Source organism: Schistocerca gregaria, chromosome 4 (assembly GCF_023897955.1).
Source record: "Schistocerca gregaria isolate iqSchGreg1 chromosome 4, iqSchGreg1.2, whole genome shotgun sequence".
Classification (NCBI taxonomy): Eukaryota; Metazoa; Arthropoda; class Insecta; order Orthoptera; family Acrididae; genus Schistocerca; species Schistocerca gregaria.
In genome coordinates, this window is record NC_064923.1 from 721,593,632 (window position 1) to 721,614,173 (window position 20,542).

The 20,542-nt window shown below is 40.5% G+C and overlaps 1 protein-coding gene across 2 annotated transcripts in view; it reads right to left on the reverse strand.

The window, feature by feature from the left end:
* Positions 1-16,580, reverse strand: part of LOC126365804 (mitogen-activated protein kinase p38b) — a 110,795-nt gene extending 94,215 nt beyond the window's left edge. For both annotated transcript variants that reach the window (XM_050008386.1, XM_050008385.1), the window contains exon 1: positions 16,325-16,580. In XM_050008386.1, the coding sequence (XP_049864343.1) occupies positions 16,325-16,428 (104 nt within the window). In that variant the 5' untranslated portion in view covers positions 16,429-16,580. The remainder of the gene's footprint in view (positions 1-16,324) is intronic.
* Between the last annotated feature and the right edge of the window lie 3,962 nt (positions 16,581-20,542).

Sequence of the window (20,542 nt, forward strand, 5' to 3'; positions counted from 1 at the left end):
CAATTGTACAAAAGTCTTATACTGCTGTTGCTGGTACTGGTCACCAGTGGCACCATCAGAACTGAAGCACATCAGGATTGGCTTCAGGTAGTGCTTCTAATGGTTAACAGTAGAAAATGTTTGTGTGCCTGTTGTTGTTGTTGTTGTTATTGTTGTCTTCAGTCCTGAGACTGGTTTGATGCAGCTCTCCATGCTACTCTATCCTGTGCAAGCTGCTTCATCTCCCAGTACCTACTGCAACCTACATCCTTCTGAAACTGCTTAGTGTATTCATCTCTTGGTCTCCCTCTACGATTTTTACCCTCCACGCTGCCCTCCAATGCTAAATTTGTGATCCCTTGATGCCTCAAAACATGTCCTACTAACCGATCCCTTCTTCTAGTCAAGTTGTGCCACAAGCTTCTCTTCTCCCCAATCCTATTAAATACCTCCTCATTAGTTACATGATCTATCCATCTTATCTTCAGCATTCTTCTGTAGCACCACATTTCGAAAACTTCTATTCTCTTCTTGTCCAAACTAGTTATCGTCATGTTTCAGTTCCATACATTGCTACACTCCAAAGAAATACTTTCAGAAACGACTTCCTGATACATAAATCTATATTCGATGTTGAAAAATTTCTCTTCTTCAGGAACGCTTTCCTGGCCATTGCCAGTCTACATTTTATATCCTCTCTACTTCGACCATCATCAGTTATTTTACTTCCTAAATAGCAAAACTCCTTTACTACTTTAAGTGCCTCATTTCCTAATCTAATTCCCTCAAATCACCCGATTTAATTTGGTTACATTCCATTATCCTCATTTTGCTTTTGTTGATGTTCATCTTATATCCTCCTTTCAAGACACTGTCCATTCCGTTCAACTGCTCTTCCAAGTCCTTTGCCGTCTCTGACAGAATTACAATGTCATCGGCGAACCTCAAAGTTTTTACTTCTTCTCCACGAATTTTAATACCTACTCCAAATTTTTCTTTTGTTTCCTTTACTGCTTGCTCAATATACAGATTGAATAACATCGGGGACAGGCTACAACCCTGTCTCACTCCTTTCCCAACCACTGCTTCCCTTTCATGCCCCTCGACTCTAATAACTGCCATCTGGTTTCTGTACAAATTGTAAATAGCCTTTCGCTCCCTGTATTTACCCCTGCCACTTTCAGAATTTGAAAGAGAGTATTCCAGTCAACATTATCAAAAGCTTTCTCTAAGTCTACAAATGCTAGAAACGTAGGTTTGCCTTTCCTTAATCTTTCTTCTAGGATAAGTCGTAAGGTCAGTATTGCCTCACGTGTTCCAACATTTCTACGGAATCCAAACTGATCCTCCCCGAGGTACGCATCTACCAGTTTTTCCATCCATCTGTAAAGAATTCGCGCTAGTATTTTGCAGCTGTGACTTACTAAACTGATAGTTAGGTAATTTTCAAATCTGTCAGCACCTGCTTTCTTTGGGATTGGAATTATTATATTCTTCTTGAAGTCTGAGGGTATTTCGCCTGTCTCATACATCTTGCTTACCAGCTGGTAGAGTTTTGTCATGACTGGCTCTCCCAAGGCCGTCAGTAGTTCTAATGGAATGTTGTCTACTCCGGGCGCCTTGTTTCGACTCAGGTCTTTCAGTGCTCTGTCAAACTCTTCACGCAGTATCTTATCTCCCATTTCGTCTTCACCTACATCCTCTTCCATTTCCATAATATTGTCCTCAAGTACATTGCCCTTGTATAAACCTTCTATATACTCCTTCCACCTTTCTGCCTTCCCTTCTTTGCTTAGAACTGGGTTGCCATCTGAGCTCTTGATATTCATACACGTGGTTCTCTTCTCTCCAAAGGTCTCTTTAATTTTTCTGTATGCAGCATCTATCTTACCCCTAGTGAGATAAGCTTCTACATCCTTACATTTGTTCTCTAGCCATCCCTGCCTAGCCATTTTGCACTTCCTGTCGATCTCATTTTTGAGACATTTGTATTCCTTTTTGCCTGTTTCATTTACTGCATTTTTGTATTTTCTCCTTTCATCAATTAAATTCAATATTTCCTCTGTTACCCAAGGATTTCTACTAGCCCTCATCTTTTTACCTACTTTATCCTCTGCTCCCTTCACTACTTCATCCCTCAGAGCTACCCATTCTTTTTCTACTGTGTTTCTTTCCCCCATTCCTGTCACTTGTTCCCTTATTCTCTCCTTGAAACTCTGTACAATCTCTGGTTCTTTCAGCTTATCCAGATCACATGTCCTTAAATTCCCACCTTTTTGCAGTTTCTTCAGTTTTAACCTACAGGTCATAACCAATAGATTGTGGTCAGAGTCCACATCTGCTCCTGGTAATGTCCTACAATTTAAAACCTGGTTCCTAAATCTCTGTCTTACCATTATATAATCTATCTGATACCTTTTAGCATCTCCAGGATTCTTCCATGTATACAACCTTCTTTTATGATTCTTGAACGAAGTGTTAGTTATGATTACGTTATGCTCTGTGCAAAATTCTACCAGGCGGCTTCCTCTATCATTTCTTAGCCCCAATCCATAATCACCTACTATGTTTCCTTCTCTCCCTTTTCCTACTGACGAATTCCAGTCACCCATGACTATTAAATTTTCGTCTCCCTTCACTACCTGAATAATTTCTTTTATCTCATCATACATTTCATCAATTTCTTCATCATCTGCAGAGCTAGTTGGCATATAAACTTTTACTACTGTAGTAGGCATGGGCTTTGTGTCTATCTTGGCCACAATAATGCGTTCACTATGCTGTTTGTAGTAGCTTACCCGCACTCCTATTTTTTTTATTCATTATTAAACCTACTCCTGCATTACCCCTATTTGATTTTGTATTTATACCCCTGTATTCACCTGACCAAAAGTCTTGTTCCTCCTGCCACCGAACTTCACTAATTCCCACTATATCTAACTTTAACCTATCCATTTCCCTTTTTAAATTTTCTAACCTACCTGCCCGATTAAGGGATCTGACATTCCACGCTCCGATCCGTAGAACGCCAGTTTTCTTTCTCCTGATAACGACGTCCTCCTGAGTAGTCCCCGCCCGGAGATCCGAATGGGGGACTATTTTACCTCCAGAATATTTTACCCAAGAGGACGCCATCATCATTTAATCATACAGTAAAGCTGCATGTCCTCGGGAAAAATTACGGCTGTAGTTTCCCCTTGCTTTCAGCCATTCGCAGTACCAACACAGCAAGGCCGTTTTGGTTGATGTTGCAAGGCCAGGTCAGTCAATCATCCAGACTGTTGCCCCTGCAACTACTGAAAAGGCTGCTGCCCCTCTTCAGGAACCACGTTTGTCTGGCCTCTCAACAGATACCCCTCCGTTGAGGTCGCACCTACGGTACGGCCATCTGTATCGCTGAGGCACGCAAGCCTCCCCACCAACGGCAAGGTCCATGGTTCATGGGGGGCCTGTGTCAATGAAAATTTCGATTGTACAAAATGAAAGAACCAATCAGTCTCCTGACAAGACATACATATTTTTTTCCCATGGAAAAGATGTGTTGAACATCACAAGGACTTGCACAAACTTTTCACTGCCTTTAAAGATACAAATGATATAACCCACCAAAAGCGCCTTTGCAGTTATCATGAAAATGTTTCAAGCACTCAAAGTGCTGATTAAACTAACATAATTGGTGGCAGGTGAAGAGGTAAGTCAGAGGTTTCCAATGAATTGCAAGCTCAGGTGCAGTGATGCATAAGTTTACTCAATCTAAGGCTGGAAAGTGTCATCAAGAACACAGACAGAACCACTGCAACAGAGTAGAGTTGAAAAGACATTGTGATCTGTGAGTAAACATGGAAAACCATTGTGAGTGTTGAACTAAGACAAAGATAAACTTAAAAGTATGACAGGAAATATTATGCAGCATGCTGCAAAAGTGAAATTATGGACCAATGAATGACAGACTCTCTCTCTCTCTCTCTCTCTCTCTCTCTCTCTCTCTCTCTGTGTGTGTGTGTGTGTGTGTGTGTGTGTGTGTGTGTGTGTGTGTGTGTGTGTTTGGTAATGTGATGGACTACTTTGTCTGATAGTGGACTAAGGTTAAAATATGGAATAAATTCCGACACCTGGGAGTTTAATTCACCACTTTTACTGAACTCGTCCTTAATTCAAAGGAGACAAGGCAAATGGAAGAAGACTATTTTTCAGGCCTGCTGCTCCCCCCGCCTCCCCCACCGCCCCCCCCCCCCCACACACACACACAAAACTGTAGTCTCAGGCAACTGAAACCACACTGCGAGTAGCAACACCAGTGTACGACGGGAGTGGCAACTCATTGGAGGTAAGGAGGAGGCTGGGGCAGGGAGAGGGTGGGATAGTGTTGTGGGGGTGGTGGACATTGAACTGCTGCAAGTTACATGGAGAGTGGGGGAGAGATGGAGGGTGTGGTGTGGGGGGGGGGGGGGGGAGTAGTGGAAAAGGAGAGAAATAAAAAGACTGGGTGTGGTGGTGGAATGACGGCTGTGTAGTGCTGGTACTTAGTTGAAGCAGTGCCACTGTCTAAGTGAAGTTTATCCCACAACAACTCGCTTTTATGCTGGCAAATCATGCTGTAGTCAGATCTTGAAACTAACCCAGCACATTAAAGATGGTTTTGAACATGGTGAGACTATTGGAGTCACTTTTGTTGATCTAACAGCTGCATAAGACATTGTGAAGCATAAGGAATTGTTAGAGAAATTGTATAACCTTACTAAGGACTACCAACTAACATCCCTTATTAGTACCATCCTTCAGAACAGAAAATTCTAGGTTCATTACAGGGTAAGAGGAGTAGATGGTGAATGCAGAAGAACAGACTTCCCCAAGGCAGTGTGCTTGCTCCAGTACTGTACAATACATACATAAATGATCAGCCAATACCAGCAAGTACTACTCTCTTTCATCTATGCCCAAGGAAGTAGAGGGAAAACTGTCTCTAGCAATGGATGAACTCTCCAAGTACTATGATGCCAACCACCTCAAGCCCAATCCCAGTAAAACTCAAGTGAGTGCCTTTTACTCACGAAACAGGGAAGTGCAGCAAAAGCCTGACATCACATGGCGAGGAGAGCAACTGAAAAATTGCCCAACACCAGTCTACCCCAGTGTCACACTGGACAGGGCTCTAGCGTACAGGCAGCAATGTCTAAACATGAAGTCATTGCTCGCAGTGGGATACTTAAGAAGGTGATTGAAGGTGATTGGCAACAGCTGAGGAGTCAATCCGCACCTCGCAAGGAAATCTGAACCTGCGCTTTGTGTATCAGTCACTGCGTATGCTGCTCCCATGTGGCTCATACTAAGCAAGTCAATATTGCGGTCAACAATACTGCAAGGATGATATCAGCATGCTTGAAGCCAACACCAGTCCAATTATTGGAATAACCTCACCCAATATCCAGAGGGCCACTGCTGCAATCCCACAAGAGTTTCCTTGCTAGGACTGTGCCAGTGGAGACAATTCGTCTTGCAACATGGAAGAGCTCACTGCCCATAGATGTACCACCAAAAGAACTAGCTCCCGGTGCAAACCTACAATAGCCTGTATGGAAGTTCCTCAACAGCCTAAGAGTGGGCGTCCGCCTGATACAAGGCCAATTTGACGAATTGGGGAATCCTTCCAGCAACTGCAGACATCTCTTGCAACTGCGGGGCTGAAGAAGATCCAGGCCACCTACTTGTATGCCCCATCCTGGACACTGGAAAAACCGTGCTCAATACAAAATGTTTACGAAGGAAATGACAAAGCTATCACAGCTGCTATTTTTTGCAAATGCTGGCTGGAAACAGGAATGAATGAATGAATGAATGAATGAATGATTGAATGAATGAGTGCTGGAGTGGGAACAGGGAAGGGATCGGATAGGTAAGGACAGTGACTAACGAAGGTTGAGGCCAGGGTGGTTACGGGAACGTAGGATATATTGCAGGGAAAGTTCCCACCTGCGCAATTCAGAAAAGTTGATGTTAATGGGAAGGATCCATATGGCACAGGCTGAGAAGCAGCCATTGAAATGAAGGATGTCATATCTGGCAGTAAGTTCAGCAAGAGAGTGGTTCACTTGTTTCTTGGCCACAGTTTGTCAGGGCCATTCATGTGGACAGACAGCTTGTTGGTTGTCATGCTTACATAGAATGCAGCACAGTGGTTGCAGCTCAGCTTGTAGACCACATGACTGGTTTCACAGGTAGCCCTGCCTTTGATGGGATAGGTGATGTTAGTGACCGGACTAGAGTAGGTGGTGGTGGGACAATGTATGGGGCAGGTCTTGCATCTAGGTCACCACTAGTACTAAACTGGTCCTTAATTAAAGGAGGCAAGGCAAATGGAAGAAAGACCAGTTTTCAGGCCTGCTGCCCCTGCCCAATTCACATGCTTCCTAAAGTCCGTAAACCTAACCACCCAGAACGCCTCATTGTGTCCAGTTACTGTGCTCCCAATGAGAGAATATCTGCTCTCATAGACCAACACCGTCAACCTATTACCCAGAACCTACCCTCTATATAAAAGATAACAACCATTTCCTCCACCAACTATCCACAGTTCCTGCCCCTTTACCACATGGTGTTCTGCTCGTGACTACTGATGCCTGAATTACATACTCCACCAGGGTTTCAATTACCTCTCGTCGTGCCCTGAAATGAGAAATGTCCAGCCCACTGTCCTTCCTACCCCTCCTACAGTGGTATTCCGCTGTCTACTGAACCTACACAATATACTTTTCCATCCTTACACAACTACTGCTCCCAAACCCTTACCTCTTGGCTCATACCCCTACAGACCTAGATGTGAGACCTGTCCCATACACCTTCCCACCACCATCTACTCCAGTCTGGTCACTAACATCACCTATCCCATCAAAGGCAGGGCTACCTGTGAAACCAGTCATGTGGTCTACAAACTAATCTGCAACCACTGTGCTGCATTCTATGCAGGCATGACAACCAACAAGCAGTCTGTCCACATGAATGGCCACTGTCAAACTGTAGCCAAGAAACAAGTGAACCACCCTGTTTCTGAACACGCTGCTAAACGTGATATCCTTCAATGACTGCTTCGCAGCCTGTGCCACATGGATCCTTCCCACCAACACCAGCTTTCTTGAATTGCGCAGGTGGGAACTCTCTCTGCAATACATGTTATGTTCCTGTAACCCTCCTGGCCTCAACCTACGTTACTCACTGTTCTCACCCATGCAACCCCTTCCCTGTTCCCATTCCATCACTATACAGCTGTCATTCCACTACTAGACTCAATCTTTTTATTTCTCTCCTTTTCCGCTACTTCCCCCTCCGCTGCCCTCCATGTAACCTGCAGCACATCACTGTCCGCCACTTCCACCACACTATCCCCCCCCCCCCTCCCTGCCCCGATCTCCTCCTTACCCCACCCAATTGCCCATCATGCACTGGTGCTGCTGCTCGTAGTGTGGCTTCAGTTGCCTGAGACTGCAGTCGTGTGTGTGAGAGTTGCATTTGTTGATGAAGGCCAATGGCTGAAAGCTTTAATTGTGTGTGTCTTTTTCTTGTGCCTATATGCAACTTGGCATCTCCGCTGTATGGTGAGTAGTTACTTTCCTTCCCAGAATGTTGTTACATTCCATCCTGGATTTTTCAAATGAAACAAAATGGTTCCAGAGATCTTTTGAAATCTGAAACATCTATGTGTGATGTATATGTGCAGACTGAAGTAACGATTGAAAATTTGTGTCAGGCCAGGCTTCAAACCCAGGTCCCCTGTTCATTAGGTAGATGCACTTACCATTATGCCACCCTGGCACAGTGGCTTTGCACAACTGCACGGATGCCTACCTCCTTAGTCCAAATTCCAATTTGTGTCTCCACCCACATAGTATTTCCCTTAAACTCAAACAGCATTTGATCAAAGCACCTATGCCCAGTTTCAAGGAGAATCCTCAATTTTGTTTGATGCATAGGCACTATTCCAATACAGTTGGAGAGCCTCTACACTGCTGCTTGAATTTAGCGGGAATATCTAGTGGGCTGAGGTGTAAATGGGAATTTGGATGGAAGAGGGACGCATGCTAGAGCAGTTTGAACAGTTGTGCAAAGCCAATGTACCAGTGTGGCATAATAGTTAGCATATCTGCCTAGTGAGTAGGAGACACCAGGCTTGGTACGAATTTTCATCTGTCGCTTCAGTCTTCATAGATACACCATTCACCCAATTGTAACCTTGAGCATGAAACTTTGGCACACCATGAAATTGGATATCTTGGAAATAAGAATGACAAGAACGACCTTCAAACCTAATAGAGACAGAGAAATACTTACGAGAATAGAGAGAAGAAGAAGTTCTGTCAATGTCATCCACAGCACTGTCACAATATTCATACTACTGTTAGAAAAAGTAATAATTGACACCAAGGCTGGATTGCAAATAATACCCATTTTGAGTTGCTGAAATCCTCAATGTGTCTTGTTACTGAGGTTTCAATAATCACAGGACAACCATTTAGGTATTAATACTAATTCTTTGTGGATAAAAAATACACATATCACACTATGGTGGCAAGAAAATGCATTGATGTTTCTCTCTAGAAAGAAATCAATCACAACATACAAAAACAGTGCTCTAATTACTACACACCATGTAAAAATTCCATCATTACAGGTAAAATATACCCATTTGTATTATGGTTTGTGAAAGATATTACCAACCTGTGAGTATGGCCTTGTCATACTGAGAGAGTATTTAAAAATTATATCCATAGACCACATTGGACAATGAGTTCTAAAGTCTAAATTACAGCCTGTGGAAGACACAGCAGCATTTCTCTACTACTCACAAGTTGGCAAAATCAGTTTGTGTAGCTGATCGGATAATACTTTCACATACCCAATGAGAGGAAAGGAAAGAGGCAATGAATTTACAGTGCCAAAATAGAAACCATTCTCTTCTTAGACTTTTTTCCGGTGAGTCACGAATTATGAGACTGTGTTAGGCTGGGACCTAATAACACAGCTTAAACAGCTGTGATTTAAAGGAGCAGCAATTCACTGTCACAAATGTGACAGTTTTTTTCCAAGCATGTCATGAATTACAACATTGTGGTAAAGTTGGAATGTAATAGTTTGGTTGTGAGCTGGTGTAGCCAACAAATGTGAAAGCTAAAAAGCGTTGTGGCGACAAACTGATCTGTAGCTCAGCCTGAGATTTAGGATACATTGGAATGTGAGTTTCGTTGTGAGTTGGCGAAGCCAAAGAATGTGAAAGCTTAAAAACCTGGCTGTAGTGACAGACTGATCAGTATCTTATCCGAAGGCCTAGCTTGGGTTAGAATGCAACACTTTCACTTCTCATAAATACCTGACATTGTCATCTGGATAGTGATCAGTTAATTCAATGTAAATAAAACTTCTGATATGAAGTTTTTTATTGCCTTCACCATGTGTGTGTACACAGGATTACTAGTTCTGACAGGCTTAAGTTGCCATCTTAAGATCCACTGAGAACAGGTTATGAAATCATGCTGTGCATTAAACCACACATTTATGTTTGTACCATCATAGAAGCTTTCGAAATATGGTGCTACAGAAGAATACTGAAGATAAGGTGGATAGATCACGTAACTAATGAGGAGGTATTGAATAGGATTGGGGAGAAGAGAAGTTTGTGGCACAACTTGACTAGAAGAAGGGATCGGTTGGTAGGACATGTTTTGAGGCATCAAGGGATCACAAATTTAGCATTGGAAGGCAGCGTGGAGGGTAAAAATCGTAGAGGGAGACCGAGAGGAGTACACTAAGCAGATTCAGAAGGATGTAGGTTGCAGTAGGTACTGGGAGATGAAGCAGCTTGCACAGGATAGAGTAGCATAGAGAGCTGCATCAAACCAGTCTCAGGACTGAAGACAACAACAACAACAACCATCATAATGGGTTCATAATAAAAACTGGGCAGAATATTACAATAACATAGCTGTGTCTTCATGGCAAGACAGAGTCATACAAGTGTGACATATCAAGAAGTGCCACATGTGTGTGACTTGTAGCTGACAGCCAAACCAGATACACGCAGCACTTCTTGATATGTCACATTTGTATCACTGTCTTGCCATGAAGACACAGCTACACTTTTTAATGTTCTACTCTCCTGTACTCAAGTGTATCTGAAGATGGTAGCTTAGTCCTCTCAGAACTAGTAACCCATGTACATACACATGGTCAAGGCAATAAACTTCATCTCAGAAGCTTTCTTTACTTTCACATACATTGGTTTCTGCCGTATACATCACAAATTATGAGGTTGTGGTTAGGTTATACCCTAACAGTACATCTTACATTAAATTAATAATCTCAGGTCTCAAATAATATTTACCTGTTCCTTCCCAATGTGTTTACATTTCAGAGGTTGTGATCTACTGCCATGAGAATGTGACAATATCCCTCTAAACACACCGCCTGTCAATCAAAACACAAAGCAATTAATGACATTAGCTGGCAATGGCACTGATTTAAATCAATGTGGAAAGTTGAAAATTTTGTGCCGAACTGGGTAAACAGGAAGTCAGGCTCTGAATCCCACCCTAGCACAAATTTTCAACTTTCCCCATTGATTTAAATCAATGGCCACTGGCAGCTAATGTCATGAGTTCCTTTGTGTCCTGGCTAATTCATAATGCCTGCAGAGTCAAAATCGTGTGTGTTCTTTCGGACGTGTCAAAGTCGGAAATGTCCAAAAGAAAAGGCATCACATATAAATCATCTGTCTGCTGTTCTCTCTTTGGCTAGGTAGACCCAGCCGCTGACACTCCCCTTTGCTTCCCATCACAACTCACTACCAGCAAAGACAACATCGATGTATGAAACAAGCACGCCACTAGCCCTGATGTAGAGTTTTATCCACAATAGGAGTAACAGTAAAGAGAGAAAAAGCAGCTACACATGAAAATAATTAGATAACCATTAATGATCAAAACTAAAGGTACTGGAAATTACATGCCATTATTCTAATTCCAGGAACTGAATCCATCCCAAAACAGGTTGTATTAAATACTCACTTCACCTGAACAAAGAGGCTATACTGGGGTGTTCCATGAAAAGCAGCAACCACATGTATACTTTAAAAATATATTTTTGAGTGTTAAAAACTGTATTAAAGAGTAATGAAATGCACCAACAGCAGTGACCTACATAATACTTCAGGAATTTTCGTTTTATGAGTTGGCAGCATTATGTTAAAGATGGCTGCCCATCAGCTGATTTGTGCATGCTGAATTAGTATATCTTCTTCAAGTCATACAGCTGCACACCTGGGGTGTGAAACACCGAAAGTGGCTCTAGTTTCTGATAATAGAAAGCACAACTATACTCAGCATGCATATTTTACTAACATACCTATAGCTTATGACCACATGATTTTGAGTTCATCCAAAATCAGTTGTTACGCATGTGACAAAAATGAGGTTATGATTCAAATTGCATCCAGAGAAAAAGTTAAAAAGGGGATGGCTTTGTTTCCTAAGACGGAGTGGAAGTACTGACATATGGCAACAATAGTTCAATTACGTGTTTAGATATATCTTAATTTTACTTTTGTCCCACATGTGACATCATATGCATATGAATGTATGTAAAGGATACTAATTTTACTTAAACAATGCTGTAAGAGTATGAATTTACTCCTTTCTATCCATATTTAGCTTCAGCCATTGGCAAATAATTTAATTTTAAGATGTTCATAAATCTAATTTGGATTACGTTTTGACAGAAGCAGCAGATCAATCAAAGAAGACGCTCACAAGTGCAGCCAGAATGAGGAAAATGAGAAGTCGGCACAAAGAAGAAAATCCACAGCTTCAGAAAGAAAGAAATAAAAAGATAAATAAAATTAAAACATAAAGAATGTACCATATGACAGAAATGGAACTCTAGGAGCTTCAAAAGAAGGAGCTTGTTCGAGAGCACCTTCAGAGGACGAAAAAGAAGAATGCTATTCTTCTGAACATCCTAATGCCAATTATATCATCATACGAATGTCCTCAGATATTTGGCAAGGCTTTATCAAAGCCTATCCAGGCACTTCCTACATCCCCTTGGAAAAACATAGCTGTAGTTGAAGGACTTGTGAAGAAAGTTGGCCTGACCCCTGCAAATGAAATGCACAAGAAAATGTCCTCTAATCGCAATAAAGGTTATTCAAAGTTGTCGTGTTCTTCTTTTGCCCAGGGATAAAAGAGACTAAGTGCCTTTGGTTAAACAGAAACAAACAAATTTTGCAGATGTATTATCTGGCAATCTTTAAGGAAGAGAGTAGTATAGATTTACATATAGCCTTTTCAAAATTCTGTTCCTCAAAACCACTAAATGTTCTACTTCTGAAGTCTACTCATCTTGACCCATGCTAATGTAAAATTCATGAGAATTTCATTCTGAAGTTGAAGAGTCTGCGATACCACTATAGTGATGACTTTTTTGAAGTCCCATTTGTGTCATTCTATTTTAAATTCTAATTGTTGACAAAATAAATGTTCCACATGTAGTTCTGGGAGTAAACTTATGGCACCAGGTGAGCCTGAAAAAGAAATAACTTGGAAAGACTCGAGAAAAAATGAAGTTTAAGCTCCTCTGTGAGGAAGGGTGTTTGGGAGGATTGTTTGAAGTACTCATAGGATAATTCCCTAAAATTCTGAATCACGTAAACATAAAATGCATACAACATGCAGTCTTTGAAAGGGATAAAACAATACAAAGTGGGAGAGTAGCCCTCAGGTAGATTTTGCTGTCACACTCCTGCACGTATCAAAATGAGATTCAGAGTGCATTGTGGCCTAGAAGTAGTATTCTTTTATTTACTGCAGCCAAATTCTACAAGGGAAAATGTAAAACTTATATGTTCAAATATGCACAGAAAGACAGAGACACAATATTTGTCTTTATGAATATACTGTATGATACTATTTGCCAAAATGAACTTAAATCTAATTCTGGAGAGGTGGTAATTTGGAGGGGTGGCCCATCCTCAGAATTTAAAAATCGACTCATGGTCAGACTTCTTGATTATTTTTTTTTTTCTTATTGTTTGCGAAGCATTCCAAGAAATTTACTTGGAAATATCTTGCCACTTCATAGGGAAAAAATGTAGTGGATGGAGTGGGTGGAAATGCAAAGCATCTTGTATGCCAGAAGAGCATGGCCCAGGGTGAGAAAGCAACAATTGTACAGTCCGCCAAGGACTTCTGAAGCTTGCAAAAATACTACCATGCTCAATGTGGACCAGGAGACGATTAAAAAAGCATTGAACAAGAGAAACCTTGGAAAAATGTTCCTGAAACTGCAGGAGTATTACAGTCTCATGCAATTGAAATAAATAAAGAAGGAATAATATTCCTTAGATTGCAATGTAATTTACTCCTGCAGGCACAATCAACATGACAGCTGGTCAGCTGGAGACCGGGTAACTGCGTCATACAATGGACAAAAATATCCTGGAGAGACTTGTAAAACTATCCCCAAGGGACCGAGATATAAGTTGTGCACAAAATTAGCTCAGGTACCTTCAAGTGGCCAGTTCCCCCTGGCTGCATTTATTGCAATGATAATGGATTTGTAAGATTGCAATACGAGAAATTGTAAACAAGCATGGACACTTCTGCTTCACGGGATACATTTAATTGTCACTGTTTGTATTATCTGCTTTCACTTCATACTAAACTGAAACTAACAATCTTAAAAAGTGTTATTTTAAATACCAAGTTTTGTTTATGTTGGTGTTTTTACAAAATAAATGTCAGACTGATGACACTGTTCTCGAAACTGTACTCTAACGACTTCCTTCATCTGTAGACCTCACAGCTTGCATACACTAAACATGTGTAGTCTTGGGATATAGTTAACTGATCCCATCACATGCCTGCATCCTACCAGATGTGTGTAGAGTCCATACATGTGACAAAAATAAATTGTTTACTAATTTCCAGGATTCATAAATTTTAGTAGTATTTCATTTATATGTGAGACACTCTATATTCTCAAGAGGAAATTGTCTTCTTACAGTAGTATTTTTCAAATAGCAGAATTTTTTTATTAACTCTTTACATGTATAGGTATTTCATGCATTGTCCTGCATGTGGCATCTGTATAGAGCATGTTTTCAAGAATATGTAAAAGTACAAGACAGTAATTTATAGCAAGAAAAATAAATAATGTGCCCTACTTTAGATATAATTTTCACATTCAGTAACACTCAAGTGTTTTATGAAAAGAAAAAAAGATGCCGTACAACTGCCCTGTATGTGACAGTGGAACTCCCCATTGTCTCTCTGCATGCAATACACAAACAGCAACAAATGAAAACTTCACTTACAGTTGTGCAGCAGGATTGGTTGGGAGACCTCAAAGAACAGATTAAGCCACTAATTGGAGAGGTTTTACTGATCCTTTGCACACACTGGCACCTTTCTTTTGAAGCACGAGATTTTTATGGAAACATATCTGACATATAGATGATTGTTGTGTGTGTGTGTGTGTGTGTGTGTGTGTGTGTGTGTGTGTGTGTGTGTGTGTGTGTGTTATTTTTGCATTGTACGATGATCAGAGAATGAACAGGGTGAAACCCAGCAATGGAACATAGCATATTCCTCTCGAATAGCACCAATGGGGCTGCCGAGCTCAGAACCCAACTGATGGATGGGTCACCATCAACAATATCACAAGCCCTAACTCCAAGAGACTCTACACAGAGGTTTGGAATTTTATCTGAGGCATCGATGCAGAGTCTGAAAAACATCACTTGAAACGAATCTCAATAAATTCTATTCTTGATCCACAAAATATGGAAGTTACAAATTTACAATACAATTATTGAATTTCTTTTAAATCTCAATATAATTTGGGGTAGCTCAATAGTTGTTACGACAAAATCAAAACAGTGGTTTCATGAGTATGTAATTTTAACATACCCAGGTCTCCAATACCATACGTACAGTGTAGACATAATAATTTTGCTACATGCAACCACAATATCATAATATGAACTATGAAGCACCATCCACTCTCATTGAGAAAATGGTTCAAATGCCTCTGAGCACTATGGGACTTAACATCTGAGGTCATCAGTCCCCTAGAGCTTAGAACTACCTACACCTAACCTAATGACATCACACACATCCATGCCCGAGGCAGGATTCGAACCTGTGACCGTGGCAGTCGCGCAGTTCTGGACTGAAGCACCAACAACCACTTGGCCACAACAGCCGGCTTCTCATTGTGACTAACAACTCTTTCAGTAAAGGACAGTCTGAGTTTCAATCCTAAATTGCCACAAGATGGAATAAATACAACTTAAATCGAGTCAGAGTGACCACAAATCCTGCTATCACAGAATGAAATACCTAGCAATCACATACAAATGAGGTACGATAGCACAGTGGTTGTATAGTACAAAAATCAAAATTGCTGCGTCATGGACAAAACAACTTTCTTTAAAATTGATCATTTGTGAATAGAAAAACTGAAATGGAGCAATAATGATATTGCACATTCCTACACTAATAACAGTTGTATTGCTTGGATAGCCTTATAGGATTGACCGGAAAATGTCAAATTTACTATTGTTGTAGGAAAGGAATCACTGATAAAGCCATGAGCAATACTGGAACAACTAAATATCTAGGCTCCTATTAATTAAAAAGACAGATTTTTATGTTATGCCTTATTAATACGCTAATAACAAATCAACATACAATTGACAATCATAGTACATGTATTATTTCATGTGAAATTCAAATAAAGTGTGAAAATGTTTCGGGAATTTTATAGCAGGCCACCCATTCTTTTGATACCGCCCCATGATTTCAAGAGTGTCAAGCATCTTCCTGATACAGTCAAGTCATATACATTGGAGATCACACAAAGAAATGTGTCTGAAAAGCATGTAGAAATTCTGAAGCAAATGAAATTTGTGAGAATGGAGTTGATGGTCGGAGAGAGGCAGAAAAGGTGAAACAGCGAGGAAAGGTTAGAGGAGGCGGAGGTGACAGGAGCCGAAAGATAGATAAGGATCAGAGGGATGGAATGTGGGTAGAAAAGACGCAAACTGTTGAACTGCGAAAGGATATGCATATACTTTGAGCATGACGAAATTACTCTTAACTTAAATTTGCACAACTCTCAGACATTAAGTTGGACATTTTATTTGACGCCGTACTAATAAAACTAAAGTGCCAACTGAACGCTGATAAAATAGCTTTGATAGCCTAAATAAAGTTATGAAAATTTCAGCTCTGGTATTCTTTCATTAATTGCACAGACACTGATACAACTATAAAGCATAATAGTTCTTTTCTGCACATACCAAACTTGGCCATAGGCACCTGAACCTACTGCAGTAAGCATCTGGTATCGTTCTGGCACTTCCCATTCCGTTCTGTTGATTTCAATTTTATAAAAGGAGGGCATTTTTTAATATTTTGGGTTGTGACAGTAATGGTACTTTTCAAACAACAGAATCAACAACACCACAATCACATCCTACACCCTACTCAAAATCCTACGGGACAACAAAGATATTACGTACTAGAAAATATTCCATAACTCCCGCAAAAATTGGCACCTTATTTTGTCGCAAAGGTGATAAACAAATCTCGATAGTCGCAAAGCAAAATTTGCTCCCCTAGCACGAAGCTAATAATTCTCTCATATGTCGCTAACATGCAATCCATATCAGAGATCAACTCGATAAAAAAGCGGTCTGACAGAATTGCAATCTTTAATTAATCTTTAGCCAACTATAAATTATCTCCGTCTGCTCTTGTTAGACAGCTACGCAAGAATCCGCTTCTAGAACGGTATAAATGCTATCTTGTTATTTGTCATTACGCTGAAGGAGCTACAAATGGCATCAATCATTAAACATGTATCAGAAACCGACGAAACTAAGTGACGTTTCCTAATTTTTTTTTTGTTATTTAGGGTGTCTCTCCCAAGAGCCATCAAGAACGTTTTCAATGATGTTTCGGCATCAATTTGCAATTTCGTTTTTGCAACATGGGGCTGGAGTCAGCTCAAACATATATTGCTCATCATGTCCTTAATCGACTCCCAGGTTCTATGGAAAGCGTCGGTTTGGTTCCCTTAAAAAAAATGGTTTTTAAAATGGAATTCTAAGTGCCCATTCGATACAGCTAGTAAAACACGAAGAATAACTAATGTTCCAGTAGCGATAGCACCACTCTGGCTTGCACTGACTGCTACTGTTTTGCAGTCGCTGCTGGAGTACTGATTATTCTTTGGCCTTTACTATTTCTGTTAATACATATAGATAAAACGAATAACGCACTACACTAGCTTAGGACCGAACTATCTAATGGGCTCACAAAATTCCGATTTAAAAGTCGTGCTGTTTGTAATTTTCATCGACACCTGGTGTCCTAAGTAAGAATTGTGAGCAGTTTTTGTTTGGGTTCAAATGGCTCCAAGCACTATGGGACTTAACAGCGGAGGTAATCAGTCCTCTAGAACTTAGAACTACTTAAACCTAACTATCCTAAGGACGTCACACACATCCATGCCCGAGGCAGGATTCAAACCTGCAACCGTAGCAGTGACGCAGTTCCAGACTGAAGCGCCTAGAACCGCTCGGCCACTTAGGCCGGCTTTTGTTTGGGCTGACTCCGGATACGTACTGCAAAAACGAAACTGCAAATATCTGTCGAAACACCTGAGAATGTACACTTGAAGACCCACAGCAGAGATATACAATAAATTTCATCCACATCTTATCCAAATGGTATCATACCACTTTCGCCATTTTATCAAGTCATCATCAGACGATGTCAATATTTTGCATAATAATCTGTCAACTGATCAGGACCAGAAATGTGCTCACAGTTTGTTTGATGAGTTATTATGTTAAGTTCAAATCATTTGCTGATGATTTGATACTAAATCTAAACTCCTAATGATGTGCTGAGCCTGAAATAGATAATACAAGAAAAAGTACATGCATTTAATTTTTTGTGTGATGCCTGATGATACCTACAAATTCTTTTGTGAAATTGAGAGAACAATGTTGTTGTTGTTGTTGTGGTCTTCAGTCCTGAGACTGGTTTGATGCAGCTCTATCCTGTGCAAGCTTCTTCATCTCCCAGTACCTACTGCAACCTACATCCTTCTGAATCTGCTTAGTGTATTCATCTCTTGGTCTCCCTCTACGATTTTTACCCTCCACACTGCCCTCCAATACTAAATTGGTGATCCCTTGATGCCTCAAAACATGTCCTACCAACCGATCCCTTCTTCTGGTCAAGTTGTGCCACAAACTTCTCTTCTCCCCAATCCTATTCAATACTTCCTCATTAGTTATGTGATCTACCCGTCTAATCTTCAGCATTCTTCTGTAGCACCACATTTCGAAAACTTCTATTCTCTTCTTGTCCAAACTATTTATCGTCCATGTTTCGCTTCCATACATGGCTACACTCCATACAAATACTTTCAGAGATGACTTCCTGACACTTAAATCTATACGCTATGTTAACAAATTTCTCTTCTTCAGAAACGCTTTCCTGGCCATTGCCAGTCTACATTTTATATCCTCTCTACTTCGACCATCATCAGTTATTTTTCTCCCCAAATAGCAAAACTCCTTTACTACTTTAAGTGCCTCATTTCCTAATCTAATTCTCTCAACATCACCCGACTTAATTCGACTACATTCCATTATCCTCGTTTTGCTATGGTTGATGTTCATCTTATATCCTCCTTCCAAGACACTATCCATTCCATTCAACTGCTCTGCCAAGTCCTTTGCTGTCTCTGACAGAATTACGATGTCATCGGCGAACCTCAAAGTTTTTATTTCTTCTCCATGGATTTTAATGCCTACCCCGAATTTTTCTTTTGTTTCCTTCACTGCTTGCTCAATGTACAGTTTGAATAACATCGGGAGATGCTACAACCCTGTCTTACTCCCTTCCCAACCACTGCCTCCCTTTCATGTCCCTCGACTCTTATAACTGCCATCTGGTTTTTGTACAAATTGTAAATAGCCTTTCGCTCCCTGTATTTTACCCCTGCCACTTTCAGAATTTGAAAGAGAGTATTCCAGTCAACGTTGTCAAAAGCTTTCTCTAAGTCTACGAATGCTAGAAACGTAGGTTTGCCTTTCCTTAATCTTTCTTCTAAGATAAGTCGTAAGGTCAGTATTACCTCACGTGTTCCAACATTTCTACGGAATCCAAACTGATCTTCCCTGAGGTCGGCTTCTATTAGTTTTTCCACTCGTCTGTAAAGAATTCGTGTTAGTTTTTTGCAGCTGTGGCTTATTATCTGATAGTTCGCTAATTTTCACATCTGTCAACACCTGCTTTCTTTTTGATTGGAATTATTATATTCTTCTTAAAGTCTGCGGGTATTTCGCCTGTTTCATACATCTTGTTCACCAGATGATAGAGTTTTGTCAGGACTGGCTCTCCCAAGGCCGTCAGTAGTTCTAATAGAATGTTGTCTACTCCTGGGCCTTGTTTCTACTCAGGTCTTTCAGTGCTCTGTCAAACTCTTCACGCAGTATCTTATCTCCCATTTCGTCTTCATCTACATCCTCTTCCATTTCCATAATATTGTCCTCAAGTACATCACCCTTGTATTGACCCTCTATATACTCTGGTTCTTTCAGCTTATCCAGATCCCATGTCCTAAACTTCCCACCTTTTTGCAGTTTCTTCAGTTTTAATCTACAGGTCATAACCAATAGATTGTGGTCAGAGTCCACATCTGCCCCTGATAATGTCTTACAATTTAAAACCTGTTTCCTAAATCTCTATCTTACCATTATATAATCTATCTGATACCTTTTAGTATCTCCAGGGTTCTTCCATGTATACAACCTTCTTTTATGAATTTTAAACCAAGTATTAGCTATGATTAAGTTGTGCTCTGTGCAAAATTCTACCAGGCGGGTTCCTCTTTCATTTCTTAGCCTCAATCCATATTCACCTACTACGTTTCCTTCTCTCCCTTTTCCCACTGCCGAATTCCAGTCACCCATGACTATTAAATTTTCATCACCATTCACTATCTGAATAATTTCTTTTATATCATTATACATTTCTTCAATTTCTTCGTCATCTGCAGAGCTAGTTGGCATATAAACTTCTACTACTGTAGTAGGTGTGGGCTTCGTATCTATCCTGCCCACAATAATGCGTTCACTATGCTGTTTGTAGTAGCTTACCCGCATTCCTATTTTCCTATTCATTATTAAACCTACTCCTGCATTACCTCTATTTGATTTTGTGTTTATAACCCTGTAGTCACCTGGCCAGAAGTCTTGTTCCTCCTGCCACCGAACTTCACTAATTCCCACTATATCTAACTTTAACCTATCCATTTCCCTTTTTAAATTTTCAAACCTACCTGCCCGATTAAGGGATCTGACATTCCATGCTCCGATCTGTAGAACGCAAGTTTTCTTTCTGCTGATAACAACAATGTTCTGATAAATATAAAATGGATAATGATGTTGTTAATGCTTGCAGTGGATTCCTTGACATCAAGAACAGAGCAGCTCAGT